This window comes from Pseudorca crassidens, chromosome 3 (genome assembly GCF_039906515.1).
Source record: "Pseudorca crassidens isolate mPseCra1 chromosome 3, mPseCra1.hap1, whole genome shotgun sequence".
Taxonomy (NCBI): domain Eukaryota; kingdom Metazoa; phylum Chordata; class Mammalia; order Artiodactyla; family Delphinidae; genus Pseudorca; species Pseudorca crassidens.
The window spans coordinates 98,068,943-98,089,335 of NC_090298.1; the positions used below are offsets into that span (position 1 = coordinate 98,068,943).

Genomic DNA, 20,393 nt, shown 5'->3' on the forward strand with positions numbered 1-20,393 from the left:
TTCTTCTTTAATGTCTTTTGTGTACAATCTTTGGAAAGAATATTCTTAATTATAAGCAGAATTTGTTAATAACTTTTCCTATTCATCTTTAGAGGAGGTCAGCTGTGATACACTTGAAAAGACAGAAATTGAAGCCTACGGTTTGAATGTGTCTAAATAACTTCTTTTCTATACTATAGACTCTCATAATAGTGCATAGGGTACTCTTTTTAATCAGTCCTGTAGTTCCTTTTTTTTTTTTTTGCGGTACGCAGGCCTCTCACTGTTGTGGCCTCTCCCGTTGCGGAGCACAGGCTCCGGACGCGCAGGCTCAGCGGCCATGGCTCACGGGCCCAGCCGCTCCGCGGCATGTGGGATCTTCCCAGACCGGGGCACGAACCCGGGTCCCCTGCATCGGCAGGCGGACTCTTAACCACTGCGCCACCAGGGAAGCCCCTGTAGTTCCTTTTTTAAAAGTAAAAATCCAAGGGTCAATGTACTCAAAGTTAGAATTATGAACAATTTCTTCATTCATTAATAACATTGAAAAACCAGTGTGGTTCTTTTTCTCAATTTATATAATAAAAAGGTACTGTCAACTGAAAAATACTGCACAACCTAAAAGGAGTTTTTGCCAAAAAAAAAAAAAAATAAGGTAGTTGGAACACGAAGAGATTACCGCTAATTAAAGAAAATCAGACATCTCAAATTAATGAATTTAGCACTTTTCTATATATGGGAAGATGCAAGAGTCTGGGCTTATTGAAATTGTTCCTTTGATATGCACCTTAACTATCTAGGGCCAGTATCCTGCTTTTCTCCATCCTGAATCCCCTCAGGGTGCACAGTCGGGGACAGCTGCAGTGGCTGATGGCTAGATGGCCTCAACATCTTTGTTTACTGATATGGCAGGCCCTCAGCCACAGTACAATGAATATTCTTTGAGTTGGGAAGTTACTAATTAGTAGCACTCCTTCACAACATATGACATGGTCACTGTCTGAATGAAAAACAGTTGTTTTGTTTTTCTAAGGTTTTGAGTTTTGCAGGGATCCAAGGTCTGAAAAATTAAGTTACACTTTCCCAAATATCGGCACTTCTTTAGTGTTTTACTTAAAACCTCATTGAGAAGTACAGAGATGCTTAATGTGACCCAATTCAAAACTGAATGAAAAAAAAAAAACTGAATGAAAAGAAAAACAAATACCATAATTAGGAGTAGTTGTTAGAAACACTTTCAGCTAAATTATTTGGGATAGAAACATCCATGCCTTTCGTTCCCTTAGGTATATATCTGGGAGTCATACAGGAGAATTCCAGGAAAAGTTAGCTGCTACTACAAGAAATCTGTAGTTCTCCCAAACTGACTAGAATCCAAAACACAAATCTACCTTAAACAGTTTTATTTTCATAAAATATTTTCATATGCTCATGTTTTGGTTTTTGAAGTTTTGTTTGCTGTTCAAGTCTGAGATTTTTCTTGTCTTAGTCCTCAGTTTTTGAGTTTTATCTCAGTTTAAATGAAATCTGCTCATATTGGAAGTTCCTCAAGCAAATATTTTCTGGTTGTATTATACTTTTTCCCAGTGAATAATGTAGCAGACCGTTTGGTAGCCTACCTAAAAGCCATTTCCAGTCCCCTCCTTTCTTGTATTTCTTTATCTAAGGCTAAAAAGCCAGTTATTCATTCACTTCCCAGCCTCCCTTGAAGCTAGGTGTTTGCAATGTGACCCAATTTTGGCCATGGAAATACAATAGGAAGTTTGCTTGTAACTTCCCAGAAAGATTTTCCTCGCTGGTAAAAGAAAAGTAGAAAGTGAGGACAATGCCTCTTTCCTTCCCCATCCTTCCTGCTTTGTTTTCTGGTGAGGAAAAATCTGGAGCTGCTATAGTCAACGTGTGCCCATCAGGAGAAATCCCACATTTTGTTGCTGTACCATCCTGGAACTATTTTTATTGTATGACATACTTATATGTCTTTATTGTTTAAGCCACCACTGGCTGCCTAGTCTGTTATGTACAGCCTAAAACAGACTATATAAATATTATTTATGTATTAGAATATTTACTATATCTGTCATGTTTACATTTGTTGATTAGGAAACATATGGTTATGTTCCATTTGTTCCTCCCCTGGAATGACTGCCAGAAAGTTGAAAAGGTTCTGTGGAAACCTTTGGAGCAATTTAATATTTCAATGAGAAAGGAAGAGGGGGACATACAGACAATTGCAATCGCTCTATATAGAAACATCATTAAAGGGATCCGTAACTAGGAACTGCCATATTAATATGAATATGCCTTCTAAAACTCAATAATTTTCTAATCCTATCCCATCTCTTACATGTATTCCTTTTTTAAATAGCTTTATTGAGACACAATTCACATATTATAAAATTCATACTCCCTCTTTGGAAAGGATTAGCATCCCACTTTGCAGAAAAGATGAAGACTATCAAGTTGAACATTTCTTGCCCCACCTCTATCCTCTCTAACCAATGGTCTCTATTTCTACACTTACCATTGACAATTCCAACCCCTCCACCCTGGATTCCTTATATCCTTGGTTTTTAACTCCATCAAGAATGTTTAATATCTTTACATTTATGTAAGGAGGTAGCTCTTAGATGGGCCTTTCCAAAGGAGACATAAGCAATAGGGTGTGACCCAAATGGGGTTAGCTAAGCAGTGTGGTCAGACAGCAAGAGGCCTGGGCAGGGCAAGATTGCTGACTAGACTGACGCAGCAGGGCTTGGCAAGTTTAGGAGACTCAGCAGGCTTTAAGGCGTCTTCAAAAGGTAGCAATCAAGGTCAGAGAAGCAAACTAATTAGACCCTTCAGGACAGTGCTCCAGAGCCAGTGCTACAAAGAACTTGTTCTCTGACTGAAGCCTAGGAAACCATTGCCCTTTTGTCAGTTGTAGTCTAAGTATTCTCCAGTCAGCATCTTTCCCTGTCAGAGCTTTCTAGATATTGGGGAAAACTAAAACAAAAATTAAAAAGATTTTAAAAAGAATTATGGGGGAAAGGAAAGAAGGAAGGAAAGAAAAAGGAAGGAAGGCAAGGAAAAAAAAGAAGATACTGTCTTCATCTATTCAAGAGCTCTCAGTGTCCAAGTCAGATTCAAGGCTTGGCTGAAGGACTGAGTCCCTCATGGTGGGCTAATTCTTCCAAGCCTTGTAATTTTCTTCATAGTTTTCCTTTCAGTTCCTGCCTTGGGAAAAGGACAATAAGTACAAAGGCAAAGACAATTTATAGATATTGCTGCCAGTTGATGCCTCCTTATGTCCTTTTTATGCATTTAGAAGGTCACCAGTGATCTAAAATCCTAAATCCAATGCCAATGCTCTCTTCTTAGACTTTAATTATTTTCACAATCTGAGAAGCATAGTGCTTTTCAAGCAACATGCTTCTTAAAGTCCCTGCTATGTTTCCTTGATGCCTCTCCCATGCGCCTGACTACATTAGAGGAGCTGACTCCTGATTACTACTATTGGGTAGTCACTAAGCTTTAGTTTTTGGTTCTTCATTCCTTGCTTTCTTCACCTTCTCTCCTTAGAAACCACCTTTCTTCCTGAGGGTCAACTCCTGATACTTTTAATGTCTCTTTCTTGGTTTTATATTACTAGCTCTGTAATCATTCCTGAGCTCCAATCCCATTTCTCCAACTATCTTCCACCATGGATGTACCATGATTACTTCAAATTCAAACACTGAAATTAGTCTTAGTCTTGCCTACCCAAAATGGCTTGTCCTGCTATAGTCTCCTTATTTTTCACACATTAGTAAAACGCCAGTCATCTAATGCTGTCAATGAGCAGCCTGTCTCCATTCCTACTCTTCTATGAGAAAATTTCAAAATCTTATCTCCCTTCTTTTCCAAGATAAAAACTTTCTAGGAAGAATATTAAGCAAACAAACGTACCATGTTAGACACCATACACCATTATCAACGAGAGAAATTTAGAAACAGGTAAAAAATAACATCGTATATATTTTTAAATTTCATTTTTGAAAATCACAAACTTGAGGATTTTTTTTTTCAGAAATAAATACTGTTAAAGTGACCTTTTCATGTATAGCAAAAGGGCATTTCTTTTATCTACCTCTGGCTCTTAAGATTCAGAAAGAAAAAAGTCCTATTTACTAAAAATCCATTATTGGTTCAGATAGATGTGCTTTAACTGAAGCACTGTTTACAACCTGGAACTCTCTCTGTGGATGCTTTTGATCCAGAAACTACAATCAAAAGCCTCTGCACTGAGCATAAGGCAATGTACTTCTAGAACACAGGAAAATTGTGGCCATCTGAATTCCTGGCAATTTCAGCTACAGAAAAGTTTTTTTTAAGAAAGCTGCTTACTGAATTTCCCTCTTAAAAAGGTTCTCTTTTTCTTTCCTCTGTTGTATGGAAAGGAAAAATCAGCAGGTAAGGTCAGAATAAGTAATTTATTCATTTTTCAACTCTGTTTTCTTTTACTTGCTCAGAGCTCTATTATACGTTTTCTGTGGAATTAATTTTCTACCTGGTGTCTATACTTGTATTTTTTTAAATCCTACAGGCAGGAATTGAACCAAGTTATGTTGAATTATGTAAAAAGCACTTTTTAGGAATGGTATTCTTGCCTTTCTCCCATAGCTAATGCTGTTCCCTCTGCTACTTCACATGCTAATATTTCCCAGATTCAGAAAAATTGGAACTCTCGTGCTGGTTGGACTATAAGTTACCATGTATTAGCCTTGTGATCCAAAGTGACAGAAACAGAATTAAAACTCAAACTAATTTAAGGGGTGGGGGAAGCAGGTGGGGAAGATTTTGGTCTTACATAATTGGATAAGATGGGCACTACACAGGACTGGACCAAGGGTTCAAGTGAGATTGTCATGACATCTTCTTATTCCCAATCAAAAATGAACTTTACTTTTCTCTCTTTGTTCTTTCCTAAAACACTCAGACATCACTCTATGTTCAGAGATGGTGGTGCTTTCTTTCAAAAATGTAACTGTTCCCTGCCAGCTACAGCAGAGAAATCCCAGAGAAGGGTTCTGATTGACCCAGGGGTCCATCCCTGAGTCAATCACTGTGGCCAGGGAACCTAAAATGAGCAGTATAGCCTAGAGGTTAATAGAATGTACTCTGATGGAATTTTGTAGATTTATGTTATCTCCTTTTAATGTACTCTCTGATACTTGCCAGGCTCATATCCCATTTTCATGGGAAGTCCCACTGCCATTTCCCCAGTTCAGTGTAGGGCCCTGGAGTCAAAGCGTTGACCAGTGAGAGGCAGCCCAGGTTCTGGCTGTTCACTGCTCTTTTCATCCATCCCTATATAACAGCTATTTCCACTTCCTTAGGTAGAAGAGGAAAAAAATAAGGATATACTCTCCGTCCACTTCTCTCTAAATTTGGGATTATTTGTGAGAATTCTAATGATTTGATTGTAACTTTCAAGGATTGCTTCTGGTAAATACAAGTAGAGCCACACTAAGCTTCAGCAAAATCTTCCACTTGTACATTGGTTGTAATTTTTTCTGGTTTATCTCTGTTCCTTTCCTAACGTAGCTATTACTAAAAAAATTTTGCTGGTAAAAAATAATAGTAATAATTTATATTGGGACTTCCCTGGTGGTGCAGTGGTTAGGAATCTGCTTGCCAATGCAGGGGACATGGGTTCGAGCCCTGATCCAGGAAGATCCCACATGCCCTGGAGCAACTAAGACTATGCGCCACAACTGCTGAGCCTGCGCTCTAGAGCCTGTGAGCCACAACTACTGAGCCCACATGCCACAACTACTGAAGCCCATGCTCCTAGAGCCCATGCTCTGCAACAGGAGAAGCCACCGCAATGAGAAGCCCATGCTCTGCAACGAAGAGTAGCCCCCGCTCGCCGCAACTAGAGAAAGCCCATGTGCAGCAATGAAGATCCAACGCAGCCAAAAATAAATAAATAAATTAATAATAATACATATATATACTTTTATTTATATATAGTTATTTATATATAATTTATATATATATAAGTTATATATGTATAATTTATAGAGAAAGTGTTACTTAATTAGATATTGGTGGACAGTGTGTGACTCAACTTCACTCCCCCATCTTCATGCAGAATTAGCCTCAGCTTGTATTGCACAATTAAAGGAGCCACTCAAGTGACTCTCACCTAGACATAGATTGCTTCAAGTGTACTTGCTATGTTGTCCTAGGCAGAAAAGAGGCTCGCAGTTTCTTTTATTGGAAAATTTTGTGTCCTGCCTCATCAGTTATTCTATAATACATGCATGAGTGAGTGCAAGCATAGTTCTGATAAGCTTTTTTTATAATCTAATTGGGTAAAAAACCTTTTTCCCCCGTGCACACATCTTCTGTTTTCTTTGCTTTCAGAATATATGTCTTTTGTAATTATTCCTTCCCATGTTTGAGAAACATTCCCCAAATTTCTGTTCATTCATTTACCTCCCTATCTTGTCTTACTGTTTCAGCTAGGAGGAAGTGGAAGGCTCTGATCATTTACCAAATCATAGTCCCCCTTCTTTTTTTTTTTTTAAGACAATTTTTTTAGAGAAGTTTTAGGTTCGCAACAAAATTAAGAGGCAGAAGCAGAGATTTCCCAAATACCCCTGCCCTCACACATGCATAGCCTCCTCATTATCAACATCCCTAACCAGAGCGGTACATTTGTTACAACTGATGAACCTACACTGACACAGCATAATCACCAAAATTCATGGTTTGGACAAATGTAGAATGACATGTACCCATTTTGACAGTACAGAGTATTTTCAACATGCTCTTAAAAAGACACCGTGTTCTATCTAGTCATCCCTTACCGCCAACCCCTGGCAATGACTGATCTCTTTACTGTCTCCATAGTTTTGCTTCTTTCAGAACGTCGTATAGTTGGAAATCATACAGTATGTAGTCTTTTCAGGTTGACTTCTTTCACTTAATAATATGCATTTAAGGTTCCTCCATGACTCATCATGGTTTAACAGCTCATTTCTTTTCAGCACTGAATGATATTCCATAGTCTTGATGTACCACAGTTTATTTACCTGTTAACCTACTGAAAGACAGAGTGTTTACTTCTAAGTTTTGGCAAGTGTAAACAAAGCTGTTATAAACATCAGTGTAAAGGTTTTTGTATGGAAATAGTTTTTAACTACTTTGGGTAAATTCTGAGGGGCATGATTGCTGGATTGTATGGTAAGAGTACATTTAGTTTTGTAAGAAACTGCCAAACTATCTTCCAATGTGACCATACAATTTTGTGTTCTCAGCAGCAACGCATGAGAGTTCCTGTTGCTCCACATCCTCTACAGCATTTGGTGTTGCCAGTGTTCCAGATTTTGGCCATTCTAATACATATGTAGTAGTATCTCATTGTTGTTTTATTCTGCATTCCCTCATGACATATGATGCGGAGCATTTTTCATATGCTTATTTGACATCTATATATCTTCTTTGGTGAGGTGTCTTTTAAGGTCTTTGGCTCATTTTTCAATCAGGCTGTTTGTTTTCTTATTGTTGAGTTTTAAGAGTTCTTTGTGTATTTGTGATAACAATCGATTATTAGAAGTATCTTTTGCAAATATTTTTTTCCCAGTCTGTGATTTGTCTTCTCATTCTTCTGACATTGTCTTTCACAGACCAGAAGTTTTTTTATTTTACTGAAATTCAGCTTATCCATCGTTTCTTTCATGGATCATGCCGTTGGTATTGTATCTAAGAAGTCGTCATCAATCCAAAGGTCATCTAGGTTTCTCCTATGTTATCTGCTAGGAGTTTTATAGTTTTGTGTTTCAATTTTGGGTCTGTGATCCACTTTGAGTTAGATTTTGTGAAGGGTGTAAGGTCTGTGTCTAGACTAATTTTTTTGCACATAGTTGTCCAGTTTTTCCGGAATCATCTTTTTTTTTTTTTTTTTTTGCTATACGCGGGCCTCTCACTGTTGTGGCCTCTCCCGTTGCGGAGCACAGGCTCCGGACGCGCAGGCTCAGCGGCCATGGCTCACGGACACAGGCGCTCCGCAGCATGTGGGATTTTCCCGGATCGGGGCACGAACCCCGCATCGGCAGGCGGACTCTCAACCACTGCGCCACCAGGGAAGCCCTCCAGCACCATCTTTGCTCCATTGTATTGCCTTTGCTTCTTTGTCAAAGATCAGTTGACTATAGATCACAGTCTATTTCTGCATTCTCTGTTCTTTTCCAGTGATCTATTTGTCTATTCTTTCCCCAAAATCACACTGTCTTGATTACTGCAGCTGTACAGTAAGTCTTGAAATCAGATAGCATCAGTCCTTCAGATTTGTTTTTCTCCTTCAGTATTGTTTTGGCTATTCTGGGTATTTTGCCTCCCATAAAAATTTAGAGTCAATTTGTCAATATCCACAGAATAACTTGCTGGGATTTTGATTAGAATAATCCCTCCACTTCATTACTGTCCCAAAGCCCAATGCTCTCAAGTTGCTCCCAGCTAACCAAAACTGCCTGCTGCTGTCCTCCACATGGCCTCTCCTTTGCCTTTCAAAATTACATCTCTTGACTTCTGCTTCCCCCTTAATGAAAACTCCAGTAGGTGTTAGAAGACCCACAATCTGATGCATGTGACTTATTGGTAGTTCCAAAACATTCCAAGAAGTACTTGCCTTTAACCAAGTGAATACCTATAATTGTCTGTGTATCAGGGAGTTTTCTGGTTGGAGATGTTTATTTTACCATTTAATAAAAGCTGCCCTTTATAGTCTGGGTGTGGGTCAAGGTAAGGAGGTGAGCTTTCCTTCCATCTTGTGGAAGGAGGAGAAAACTGTTTTGGGAAGATGGTTCTTTTTACCAGCTGATCACTGAAGACTCAACTTAAAGAAGTCCTGTCTCTTCTCATCTTGCCAGCTAGGGAATAAATAGTAGGCCCTGACTGAATCCACTTTGGGATTCAAGGGGCTTTGGAGAACACTTAAAGGGCCTTTGCAGCCCAAGAGATCTGAGTTCAAATCTTTGGGTGGCAACATGACCTTGGCCAAGTTATTTAATTTCTTTGAGTTTAGGTTTCTTCATTTGTAAAACAGAGATATTACCCTTAGAGTGTTGTTGAGATTTAAATGAGATAAATAAAATACCTATTACAGTGCAGATCGGGTGTTTAATAAACACTAGCTTTTATAAATAATTGCCCTTTAATAGTTTATGGGTGGAAAACCCTCCAGTTGAGCAAGTGAGGGTGAGCCAATAGTATTTAATGGCCAATAGTATTTAATCTTCAAATATTAGAGGTATTGGAATTAATTTTTCTATAGTAACAGTATTATAAATAATGGCTAGGGTCCTATACCATTGCTCAAATATCTATTTAACCTATAATATTGCTGATGGAGTTTTCTATAGTAAGGTTGCTGTTGGCAATACAGGCAGGTTTCTGGGGCATTCAATATCTTAGATGCTCAGAGATCCTCATTATTTTTGTGAGATAATGAGTTCAGAATGCTTACATGAAATTCCAGCAACATAGTCCTCCTGATTCAGCCTTTGTTATAGGATTAGGAACTCTTTTCTTCTGACTTCCCTCATCTGTTGGGTGTTGGCTATGGGGATGGAAGCCCCTCTTGGTGGGTCCCTTGGCACAGGCCCTAGGAGGAAAGGGATTTATATTAATGAGTTTAGGATGGCAGGGAGGAGGGTAATGACAGGGATGTCAGTAAATAAGCTAGTGAGAAAGAGGCATGATTACTTCTCCATCTGAGCTGACTTCCTATATGCTCCTACCCCCACCAAAAAAAAAAAAAATCTCAGAGTTTAGCCTGTTTGCTTTTCCTTACACTGTAACCACCCCTCAAGTCTGATAAAAGTCCCCTTTCCCTTTAAGACCAGCACTGAAGAGAGCATATCTCTTTGTCCTGCCAGTCCCCAAAACCACAGTACTTTGGTTTTCTAAGAGATTTTGCTGCTAGCAATAAGGCAAAATAAGGCAAAATTTTATTTAAAAAAAAATTATTAAAAAAAAGACTTCCTTTTTCAGACCCATCCTTCCTCTTTTATTTCTTAGAAATAAAGCTGAAGAATAAAACTAAAGAAACTACAGGGAAAAAAAGAATGAAAGAAACTAAAGGGAAAAACCACAAAGGCACATAGCCTTTGAGCATTCAAAGGACAGAATAACAAAATTCAATTACAGATCAGGGAATAGTTAGATTCAAGAATTCCCCTGGACTTTCTGTGTTAGGAGGTGGACTTGTGGCCTTTGGGCAGAGGGGACAGGGGAGGGAGGATGAAAGGTATAATTTACCTCCATCTCTTCCATTTCCTTATCTTACTAATTTTGCTACAAGGTCAGAGTTATGCTCAAGTTGCATAAGAAGTCAGGACTGGATTTAGGGTTGAGTAGAACCTTGTTAAGTGGGAGGTGAGTGACATTACAGGGTGATCTATGAAGAGCAGCAGTTTGAAAGTAAAGGGATTGTCTATGGCCACTTCTCCAAGGTAGTTCTTCAGGGACTCTTTTTATATATATGTAAGTCAGGTCCTGTCTATATTCAGGGTTCAACTATTAGTGAGGATCTACTCTGTGCTATGATAAATATTGGGGAATCAGGGATACAATAGATGTATTTAAAGATGCTTGTGTAATCATCAACATGAAATGTTTTACTAATTAAGCTGAGTGGTCATGCAGTACAACAACCAGTCTGCACAGCAAAAGCTATTTCATAGATCATAGAGCAGTAGAGGATTCTTCCTATAAATTAGGGGTCGGCAAACTTCTTCTCTAATGGGCCAAACAGTAAATATTTTGCTTTGCAGGATATACAGTCTCTGTTGAAACTACTCAGCTCTGCAGTTGTAGTGTGAAAGTAGCCATAGACAATATCTAAATGTCTATGCATTGCTGTGTTCCAATAAATTTTACTAATGGACATGGGAATTTCATATAATTTTCATATATCATGAGATATTTTTCTTCTATTGATTTTTTCCAACCATTTAAAAATGTAAAAAACATTCTCAGCTCAAGGACTATATAAAACCAGACAGCAGGCCGTAGTTGTAGTGGAATAAATAGATATAGTAAAAGGATTTAGTTGTTTCATTGAAAGAGTCCATCTGCTAAACATCAAAGATAGGTTGTTGAATGGGCATTTTTTTCTGAATAAGAGTAAAAGGAATGTCCTCACTTTTCATTAGTTGTTGTACTGTAGTCCCATAGTTTTGGATACAGAATGGGATGGCCTCAGAACATTTGTGGTGTCTCAAACATCACTGGAAAATTTGATTTGGACTGAGGTTTGACACTATATGAAAACTTTAGAAAGAATATGTCAAAAGGTTAGATTTAATTTAATAATAATAATGAGTAGCTAACATCTATTGAATTCTGACTATGTGCTAAACACTGTGCTCATTTAATCTTCATGATAATTGTATGAAGAAAGTCTATTACTATCCCCACTTTACAGATAAGGAAAGTAAAGCACGAAGAGATTAAGCAACTTGTCTAAATGACTGATTAGGCCAGGAGTCAAACTCTTGTTTATTTCAAGGATGAAGGAATTTAATAAAAACTAACAGATGTTTGTATGGAAATATGTTAATATAAATGTTTCAGACATTACATGAAATTTCTAAAAATCTTATATGTTCTGGCATAAGTCATAATTCTAGTTGTTACTTTAAAATATATATCTCAGAAATAACTAAATTTCCTTGCCAATTGCATTATTATGTACTTTCATCAAATCTTTAACCGTGGTCATTTTTAAGTCTTTTGTCATTTACAGACAGTTCTGGGTGTACTCTGATGCTTTTGCAAAAATATTCCCATAAAAGGGTTTCATCTTCAAGGAATTCATGGAAAAGACTCTGACAAGTACAGGTTTCTGGTAATTGACTATACTGCTGAACTGAATGAATAAGCATTTTCAGAACTCTAATGGAAAACTGATGAATTCATAAAAGTGCTAACAAAAGATCAAGATAAAAAAAATTAATTACATGGGACTGAGTGAACTGATAAGGATGATTATAAGTTTTGTGACTTTCTGTTTGAATAATTAAAAAAAAAAACCTAACAGATGTTTATCAGGAATAAAAATGCCAAGTAAAATGTGTTGATAATCAGGTTAAACTTGTTAATTTTACAGATGACGAAAACAAAGTTTACAAGACATTTTCCATGGTCACACAGCAAATGACAGATCAGGAGTAGATCTCAGATTTTCTAACTACTAGGTCCCTTAGTTTCTTTTATTCTGCTAAACAGTATGCCCTTCAAAACCAAAAGATAGGCAGAATAGAATGAGTAAACATGTTAAACTTTGGGCTATACACAGAATTTATGTGGAATATAGAAAAACCTTGATTTAAGATCTAAAATATAAAATTAACTTAAAGTCATTTAAAATAAAATCTGAATAATTAAAACACAAACTAAACTGTATGTTAGACCTCAATAAAATAGGTTTTTTTTTTTTAAGACAAGTTATGTTTTAAATCCCTTATTTTTATGAGGAGACTGGGATAAATAATGGAATTCATTTACATCTTTCAAATTAAGAAAAGGGAGATGGCTCTTAAATTTATTTTTTTAAAAGTTTTTATTATAGTTGATTTACAATGTTGCATTAGTTTCTGCTGTACAGCAAGGTATATCTGTTATACATATATCCACTAATTTTGAGATTCTTTTCTTAAACTTATTTTTTAAGTAACTTTTTTTTATTGCTAAACGAAGTATATGTATACTGCAAAAAACTTAGGGAAAGCAAAAGGAAATAAAATTACCAGTACTCCTCCTACCCAAGTAATAGTGTGAACTTTTTGGGGGGTTGTTTGTTTTGCTTTCTGTTTTTTGTTTTTTTACCACAAGAAAAGGATATAAAATCAAAATCAGTTCACCAATTTTTAAAAAAAAAACTACTTTTTTTTTTTTTTTTTGGTGGGGAGTTCCTATTTACATTCACTCATTTAACATTTTCTGAACACCTAGGTTGGAAAGCGCACTGCACTAGACACTTGGGATACAGGACCGTTTGTCCCTAAGAGGGTACCTGGGAGGAGACATAAAGAGATGTTTATCAATAATAATACAAAACTTGTGTTAAAATACAATTAGAGTTGAATCTCACAGTTGAGACTGTGACACTAAACATTCTGGAATTCTTAGGTTTTTCCAAAACAGCTTAACGCAGGGCTGTTGCAGTACTGTTATCAGCACTACTTCAAAACGAATGTTAAGTTAAACATTGGCGAAAACCCTTCATTTTAGTACTTGTCAAATGTTTAAACCTTTCAAAATTTTCCTTTTTAGCGAACTGGAAACGCGCGTCCTGCCGAGGTAACCATTGCGCGGGGACAGAGACACTGCAGGGTTCACATTCACTTGGGAGTATTCGCGGGACGCCTAGGGGAGCGGTGCTTGTTGGGACTTGTAGTCTCTACCGAGGCCGAAGACACCGCAACTGCATTTATAATGCACTTCTCCCTTTTACGCTTTCTGGCCCAACAGTCAGATTAAGCCCCAACCTAAAGCATAATTTGACAACCCTTACCTCTTCCAAGGCTCTTCATGTTTTTACTAGGTTCCTTACGTTCAACATTCAAACGCACATCGTCCCTCACAAGCCTCAAAAAGATTGGTCTGTCCTCAGCAGTGGGCGGAGCCTTAGGTGGACTGGATCTCTGGATTGGCCAACATCTCACTCGAAGAGGCGTTTTCCACTTGCCGTTCTGCACACTGTGGCAAAAAAGTAAATCGTTTACCGCAGTGTTCCTTTTCGCCGCGAGAATCTCGCGATATTTCCGCCAAAGGGACCTAGCGACGCGTAGAGAGCCGCCGAGGCCAGTGGGGGTGGCCGGCACCGGAGCAGGGAAAAGCCAGGTTAGGGGGCAGAGGACTAGCGGGTGCTACTTGCGCCATTCGGGTTCGGTCCGGGCCAGCCACCCAGAACACAGAGGAAGTGTTGTGGACGGCGTGTCCCTCCTGGCCGGTGGGTCGGCCCGGGGTCGCAGCCGCTGGGTCAACCCCGAGTTTCACCTGGGCCCGCGCGGGTTGTGACAGGTGCGCGGAAGAGCGCGGCGCTCCGCCCGCTCGCCGGTCCGCCCCCTCCGGGCCTCGCCTGCGCGGGCTCGGGATGAGCTGCGGGCCGCAGCTGAGCGGCTCCCGCTCCTGGCGCCTGTCGCTGCCGCCGTCTCCTCCCAAGAGCAGACGCCGCCCGTGAGGGAAAGCGGGAGGGAAGCGGTCGCTGACCCCGGGCATGAGCCGGACGCGACGTACGTTGCTGGATTAAGGCGCCGACATGAACCTGCACCAGGTGCTGACCGGGGCTGTGAACCCTGGCGACCACTGCTTCTCCGTGGGCAGCGTCGGCGACCAGCGCTTCACGGTGAGTGAGGGAGGCTCCCGCGTCGCCTGTGGCGAGTCCGCGCCCCTGAGTCAGCCGGGCTCGGCCCAGAGTGACGGGCAGAGGCCGAGAAAGCCTCGTCGCCCTCGCGGGGCGTCTCCTACGGAGGTCCCAGCTCCTTAGGGCCGGCGTACCTGGCCTTTGAGAACGAAGGAGGCAGTAACGCTTCGGTCATTGAGTTATTTAATGTACAGAGGCTAAACTCGGAAATTAGAATGTTTTGTAGGATTTTTAAAGTTTTTAATCTGACGTCCTTGGGCTGGGGAGGTTTACTAAAATCGTTTGTCCGAGAATCGTTGGTGTGTAATGTGTATGTGGGCTTTTTATTGCCCCACTCCATAGGCTCTAATTGTCAAGTTGAGGAATAGTTGGGATTGGTTTCATTTCTTCCTCTAAGTTTAGGTCAAGTGTCTTTGTAGTTGAAAAGAATGGGTGTCTTAAAAACAGGTAGCTGTCAACAACTAGCGCTGAGTGAAAACAGTGCTTTTCACTTATTTTTCTTTAAATTCACTGGGAATAACTTTGGAAAGAAAAAACTATTTTTCGTAAATGGTTCACTCCTGCCATCCTTTGAATTCCATATGTAACAGTTTAGTAGTCCTGGGAGGCTTATATTTATTTTAGATTGTTCACATTAATTACTAAAAGTTGCATTACTGTTTCTCAGTAAAATTCCTCTTTGATGTGTAGTGGTAATTCCAGGTTAAAGTTTAAATGAAAGTGTCTTGTTTTTCATTTGTTTTCCCCAGATAGTGAAAGGAAGAGGGCCCCAAACGTTTGCTGTTTATCAGTATATTGACATTTTCTGCCTTAACTATAGCGGTTTTTTTTTTAAAGAATTAAGTATAGTTTTTATAATAATTTCAAGCTATAAGTCAGTATTGCACATGATAGCCTATATCTGAATATATGTATAGTGCTCATGATTTTTGCTACAACTTGAATAGCTATCTCTTAGTTGTGATTAAAACTTAATTTTGCATAAAAAAGTGAAACAAAATAAACATCTTAGTAGATGCCCTAGGTTTTCTTCTCAAACGATTTTGACTTTTTTTGGTCATCTTTATCAGTCGGAATAAATAATAGGAAAAAAAAGTAGTCATTATTTAACATGGTGTAGGCATTTAATACCTGAATTGTGCTTTTAGATCTGTGCCAACCAAGTACTTTGCTTTTGAATAGAGTCTGTACCTCCCCTGTAGAGTGACTCACACACACCTTAACTTGCACTTGACACTAGCAGTTTTAGAGATTCTAATTCTAAATGTTGACCTCGCTTCAGTGCTCAAGAGGAGGGTGAACTCTGAGAGTCTCAGTGGGCAACCATAGTCTCCCTGCAGTTGAACATTGCTCACTGCTCTTGCTATTTAGAAAATAAAGATCATCCTAAGAAGATTTTGCTAGTGGTAGATTATAGGATGGTAACATTACATTCTCTGTCATCTCCTAAAATTATATGAGTGCTTCCTCCAATGTAAATTCTAACAACTTTTTCTGAGAAGGCATTCAGAATCTATGTAAGCAGTGATATGAACTTCAAAGCATATACAATATGATGGCCTATTTATACACCTAGATGATCCTTCTAAGTGTATATAAAATCTTGGTGAATGCTTCTGTTATGTTAAAGGAGAAATGAGTTAATGTACCAAAGATAAGACTATCCTACGCCATCATGTAGCTTGTTGCACAGTTCTACTGAATTTTAAAGTCTGTTTCCATAGACCAGGCTTTAATCATCTCCCACCAAGCCTACTGCAGATTTCTTCCAGATCTCAGGAATCAGTCCAGTAAATAAGGTAAAAATAAACATTTTGTTGTTATTTAGTATAAAGAGATCCCAGGTCTCTATAATTTCGGTGATAGTTTATTAACAATCATCTTTTTTCCTTTGCAGCTAATCCATCCCTGACTCTCTAACATTAAATTGATATTCCGTTATAAACCACGTTTCTTGCCCTCAGTCTACTGGACACTATATACATCTTAAATTTATCTCTCTTGAAATTACTGTCTTTGCTAAAATGTAGAATCTGTTGTTTACTCCTTGAATTTTGTTTTTAACCTCTTTTGATTTTGGCTTCTTTTTCTTTTCACAGAAAGAGAGCAAACATTAATGGTAGATGGTATGTGCAGACTAAAAAACTCTCTCCAAATTCCAGTTTTACTTGAGCTAGGGACATGAAATCTTCTTGCAGGCCCACTTGAAGAATTACTTTGTTTGTCCTGTTACATTATGCCTTCTCTAAAGACAGACTTTACATTCGTAATTCATCTCTTTGCATGTTTGCAGATAACTTATTTGTTCTTGTTTTGAAAGATTACAAGAGATGAGATCTCATTTTTTGAATACAGTCTGACAGGTTTTAAATTGAAATGAAATTGAGTGCCATTTCTCATGGATTCTTGATTTTAAAATATGAAATTACTAACATAGTTAGTATATGTAAGTATTAGATACTTTTTTACTACTTAAACTGGCATCAAACAATTTTGACTTTTCTCTTAATAAGAAAGCTTCTAGTAGGCAATGACCTTTTCTCTTATACTTTCAAAGCACTTTATTTGCGCTTTCGTTATATTAATGACCTGTCTTGCCTTGTGTATGTCTTCCACAGTTTCATTGTGAGTGCCTGGAACAGTGATTGAAGTACTGATGTCACCTAATAGTAGAGTCATTACCTGAATTTGATTTCCAACCTAGTCCTTATAGTTAGTTATGTATCCCTGGGCAAGTTCTTTTACATTCTTTGAATTTCTTTTTTTTCTTATCTGTAAAGTGAGGCTAAAGAAGAACTTATTCATAGGGTTGTTACATGAAAAAGTGCTAAGTTCATTGCTTAGTACCTGTAAAACCCTTAAAAATGTCAGTTATTATAAAGGCTAAACTCATTATAATGCATAGCACATAAAAAGTGCTTAATAAATACTGGTTGAATTGATGACTAATAGATAAAGAAGCCTTATCTATGTAATTAAAAATTGTGTTTTTAAAAAAATATTTTTAATAATTTAGATTTGAGTCCAAATAAAATACTTCAATTAAAGTTTAAAATTTTTTTCCAAAGTCATTTATTACGCATTTTGCCATAAATATCAGGTGAGTAACCAGGAGAGATTTCAGATATCCGAAGCAAAAATTCTTTAATTTTTCTTTATTTACATGAATTTTTCTCTCACTCCTTTTCCCTTGTTAATTTCATACTGTCTTTAGAGTGAAAGTATATGAGCAACCTGGACCTAATCTGTTGACAACTTTTGTTTTTAGAATAAAAATTTTATTTGTAAAAGACAAATAATAAGTTAAAAACAGGCATAGTTAGTTAGAATCTGGATTTTCTAATGTTTCTGTGCATGCAATAGATTATCCATACTTCGTGTTGAAATTGTGTTTTTACTGAAATGGAAAGGGAGATAATTTCCAAGAGACAGATTGTGTTAATATTTAGGACTTGCTGTCTCTAGTTGGGAATTTAAATGCCTTTGTTATACGAGGGATAACAAACATGTAATAACTCCAGACTCCCTTTTGTATTAGACAACTCTGTGTTCCCAGCCAAGGGGACCCAGATTAGAAGTCAAAAGACTGACTGCAGCTATCCGGGTGTTGGTAGAGAAATGGAGGCTGAATTAGCATTCTCCTTCTTTCTGTAATAGTAGTTTAACTTTTTGTTTTGTTCACTGTAGGGAAACCTTTATAGGAGGTTCTTATTTTGGAGAAGCACGTTAATGTTTGTGGATGGAGAGATACAGGAGGGGAAAGTTTGATACTGTTTGTATCTGGAGAAAGAGAATGATTTTTGTGGTACTCATGCTATTACGAGTACAAATTGGACTTCTTTTTACATATTTAGCCTATTTAAAAATTTTATGTTTTAAATAGTATTAAGGTTCCTTTAAAATTATTGAAGTAATACGAATTCTTAATGTTGTGTTTAAAAAAGTGAGAATAATGTTAATTACAACATGCCAAACATAACTCATTTAACCAGGAAGTATACCAGGAAGAAATTCTTTGGGATATTTACCTGGTGTGGTTGGTTAAAACAAAACAGTAAAAACAGGAAATCTAAGTACAGAAATCACAGGATTTCCAAATTAGAATGCTGACTGTGGCAGCCTTGGGTAATTTTTGAATATTGGAGAAGGTTGTCTGCCAAATTTAAAGTTAAAAATCATGTTTCAGTTGTATGCTTGAAAGCACACATATGAACTCAGTTCTTTCTTTGCACCTTGTTTAGTCTCAAAGTTAGTAAACCCAATATTATGTATGCCTAATAAAAGGATTTTCGTTTCTCACTTTAATTTTCATTGCTTAGTAATAGGTTATTCTGATTACAGATCTTTTGACAGAAGCAGCTAGTGTACCAATTACAATATATACATATTAATTTTGAAGCTTAGGTAGTGTGGCAATTTATTTGATGAACCAGTGCTGTTCTTTTTGTTTTGATAGTAATAGGGCACCTTGAAATGAATTTTTCAGAACAATTTATTTTGGAAAAAATCTATAAAACTAGTTTTAGATTTTGGTTTAGAATGTTATGTATAGTATTACATCTTAGGTTTTTTTTTTTTTTTTTTTTCATCTTAGGTTTTTATTTAAAACCAGGGAGATGGGTTATTTTTATTTAAGAATTTAGTAAAAATGGATTATTTTAAAATCACACACAGCACATTTTATTTATTTTTTCTTCTTTATTTTGTTTATGTGTGAATTACATTGATTGACTTTTAAAATTGAAGGACAGTTGATTCATAATGCTGTGTTGGTTTCAGGTGTCCAGAAAAGTGATTTGGAGATTGTGTGTGTGTGTGTGTGTGTGTGTGTGTGTGTGTGTGTATACACACACACATATATATGATTATGTTCTATTATAGGTTATTACAAGAATAGTGTCCCCTGTATTATACAGTAAATCCTGTTGCTTATCTGTTTTATGTATAGTAGTTTGTATCTGTTAATTCCATACTCCTAATTTATCACTTGCCCCCCTCCCTTTTCCCTTTGGTAACCATAAGCTTGTTTTCTATGTCTGTGAGTCTGTTTCTGTTTTATATATGGATTCATTTGTATTATTTTTTAGATTACACATATAAGTAATATCATACAATATTTGTCTTTCTCTCTATGACTTCACTTAGTATGATATTCTCTAGGTCCATTCATGTCACTGCAAATGGCAATATTTCATTCTTTTTCATGTCTGAGTAATAGTCCTTTGTATATATGTACCACATCATTATCCATTCATCTGTTGATGGACACTTAGGTTGCTTCCATGTCTTGGCTGTTGTAAATAGTGCTGCTATGAACTTTGGATGCAGAGCCCATTTTGAATTAAAGTTTGTTTTCGTGTATTTCCATGCTTATTAACTCATCATGTTGTATAAACTCTAGAGATTGAATTAATTTTAATAATATATTAAAAATATCCATAAGAAGATATGTTTATTTCAAGTGATTTTTGCATGATATCCAGTTTGGATTTTCTGTACAGATTCATCTCTCTATTTTTTCCCCCCAAGCTTTATTGGCATACAGTTTACATGAAAATTGTGTAAGTTTAAGGTATGCAGTGTGATGATTTGATACACATATATAGTGTGAAATCTTTACCACAATAAGGTTAGTTAACATATCCTTTAACTCACATAATTACCATTTTGTTGTTGTTATGATGAGAACATTAAAGCTTTATTCTAATAGCAACTTGCAACTGTACAATACAATATTGTTAACTATAGTCACCATGCCGTGCATTCGATCCCTAGAACTTATTCATCTTATAACTGAAAGTTTGTATCCTTTGACCAACATCTCCCATTTCCCCCATCCATAGCCCCTGGCAACCACCATTCTATTCTGTTAGTACAATGTTTCTATTAGTACGATGTTTTTAGATTCCACATATAAGTGGAATACATTATTTGTCTTTCTCTGTCTGACTTAGCATAATGCCCGCAAAGTTGTCACAAGTGGCAGAATTTTCTTCTTTTTTATGACTGAATAATATTC

The 20,393-nt window shown here is 37.3% G+C and overlaps 1 protein-coding gene and 1 long non-coding RNA gene across 8 annotated transcripts in view; one reads left to right on the plus strand and one right to left on the minus strand.

Moving 5' to 3' along the window:
• Positions 1-14,386, minus strand: part of LOC137221592 (uncharacterized) — a 41,128-nt gene extending 26,742 nt beyond the window's left edge. For all 3 annotated transcript variants that reach the window (XR_010942069.1, XR_010942071.1, XR_010942070.1), the window contains exons 1-3: positions 14,248-14,386; positions 13,523-13,707; positions 9,470-9,607 (exon numbers count right to left, since the gene is read on the minus strand). This is a non-coding gene — a long non-coding RNA (uncharacterized lncRNA). The remainder of the gene's footprint in view (positions 1-9,469; positions 9,608-13,522; positions 13,708-14,247) is intronic.
• DMXL1 (Dmx like 1) overlaps positions 13,754-20,393 on the plus strand; it is a 262,636-nt gene continuing 255,996 nt past the window's right edge. For 2 of the 5 annotated variants that reach the window (XM_067731507.1, XM_067731509.1), the window contains exon 1: positions 13,756-14,356. In XM_067731507.1, coding sequence (XP_067587608.1) covers positions 14,270-14,356 — 87 coding nt within the window. In that variant the 5' untranslated portion in view covers positions 13,756-14,269. Of the gene's footprint in view, positions 14,357-20,393 lie in introns of all 5 variants that reach the window. The other 3 variants (XM_067731511.1, XM_067731506.1, XM_067731510.1) reach the window with 3 other exon arrangements.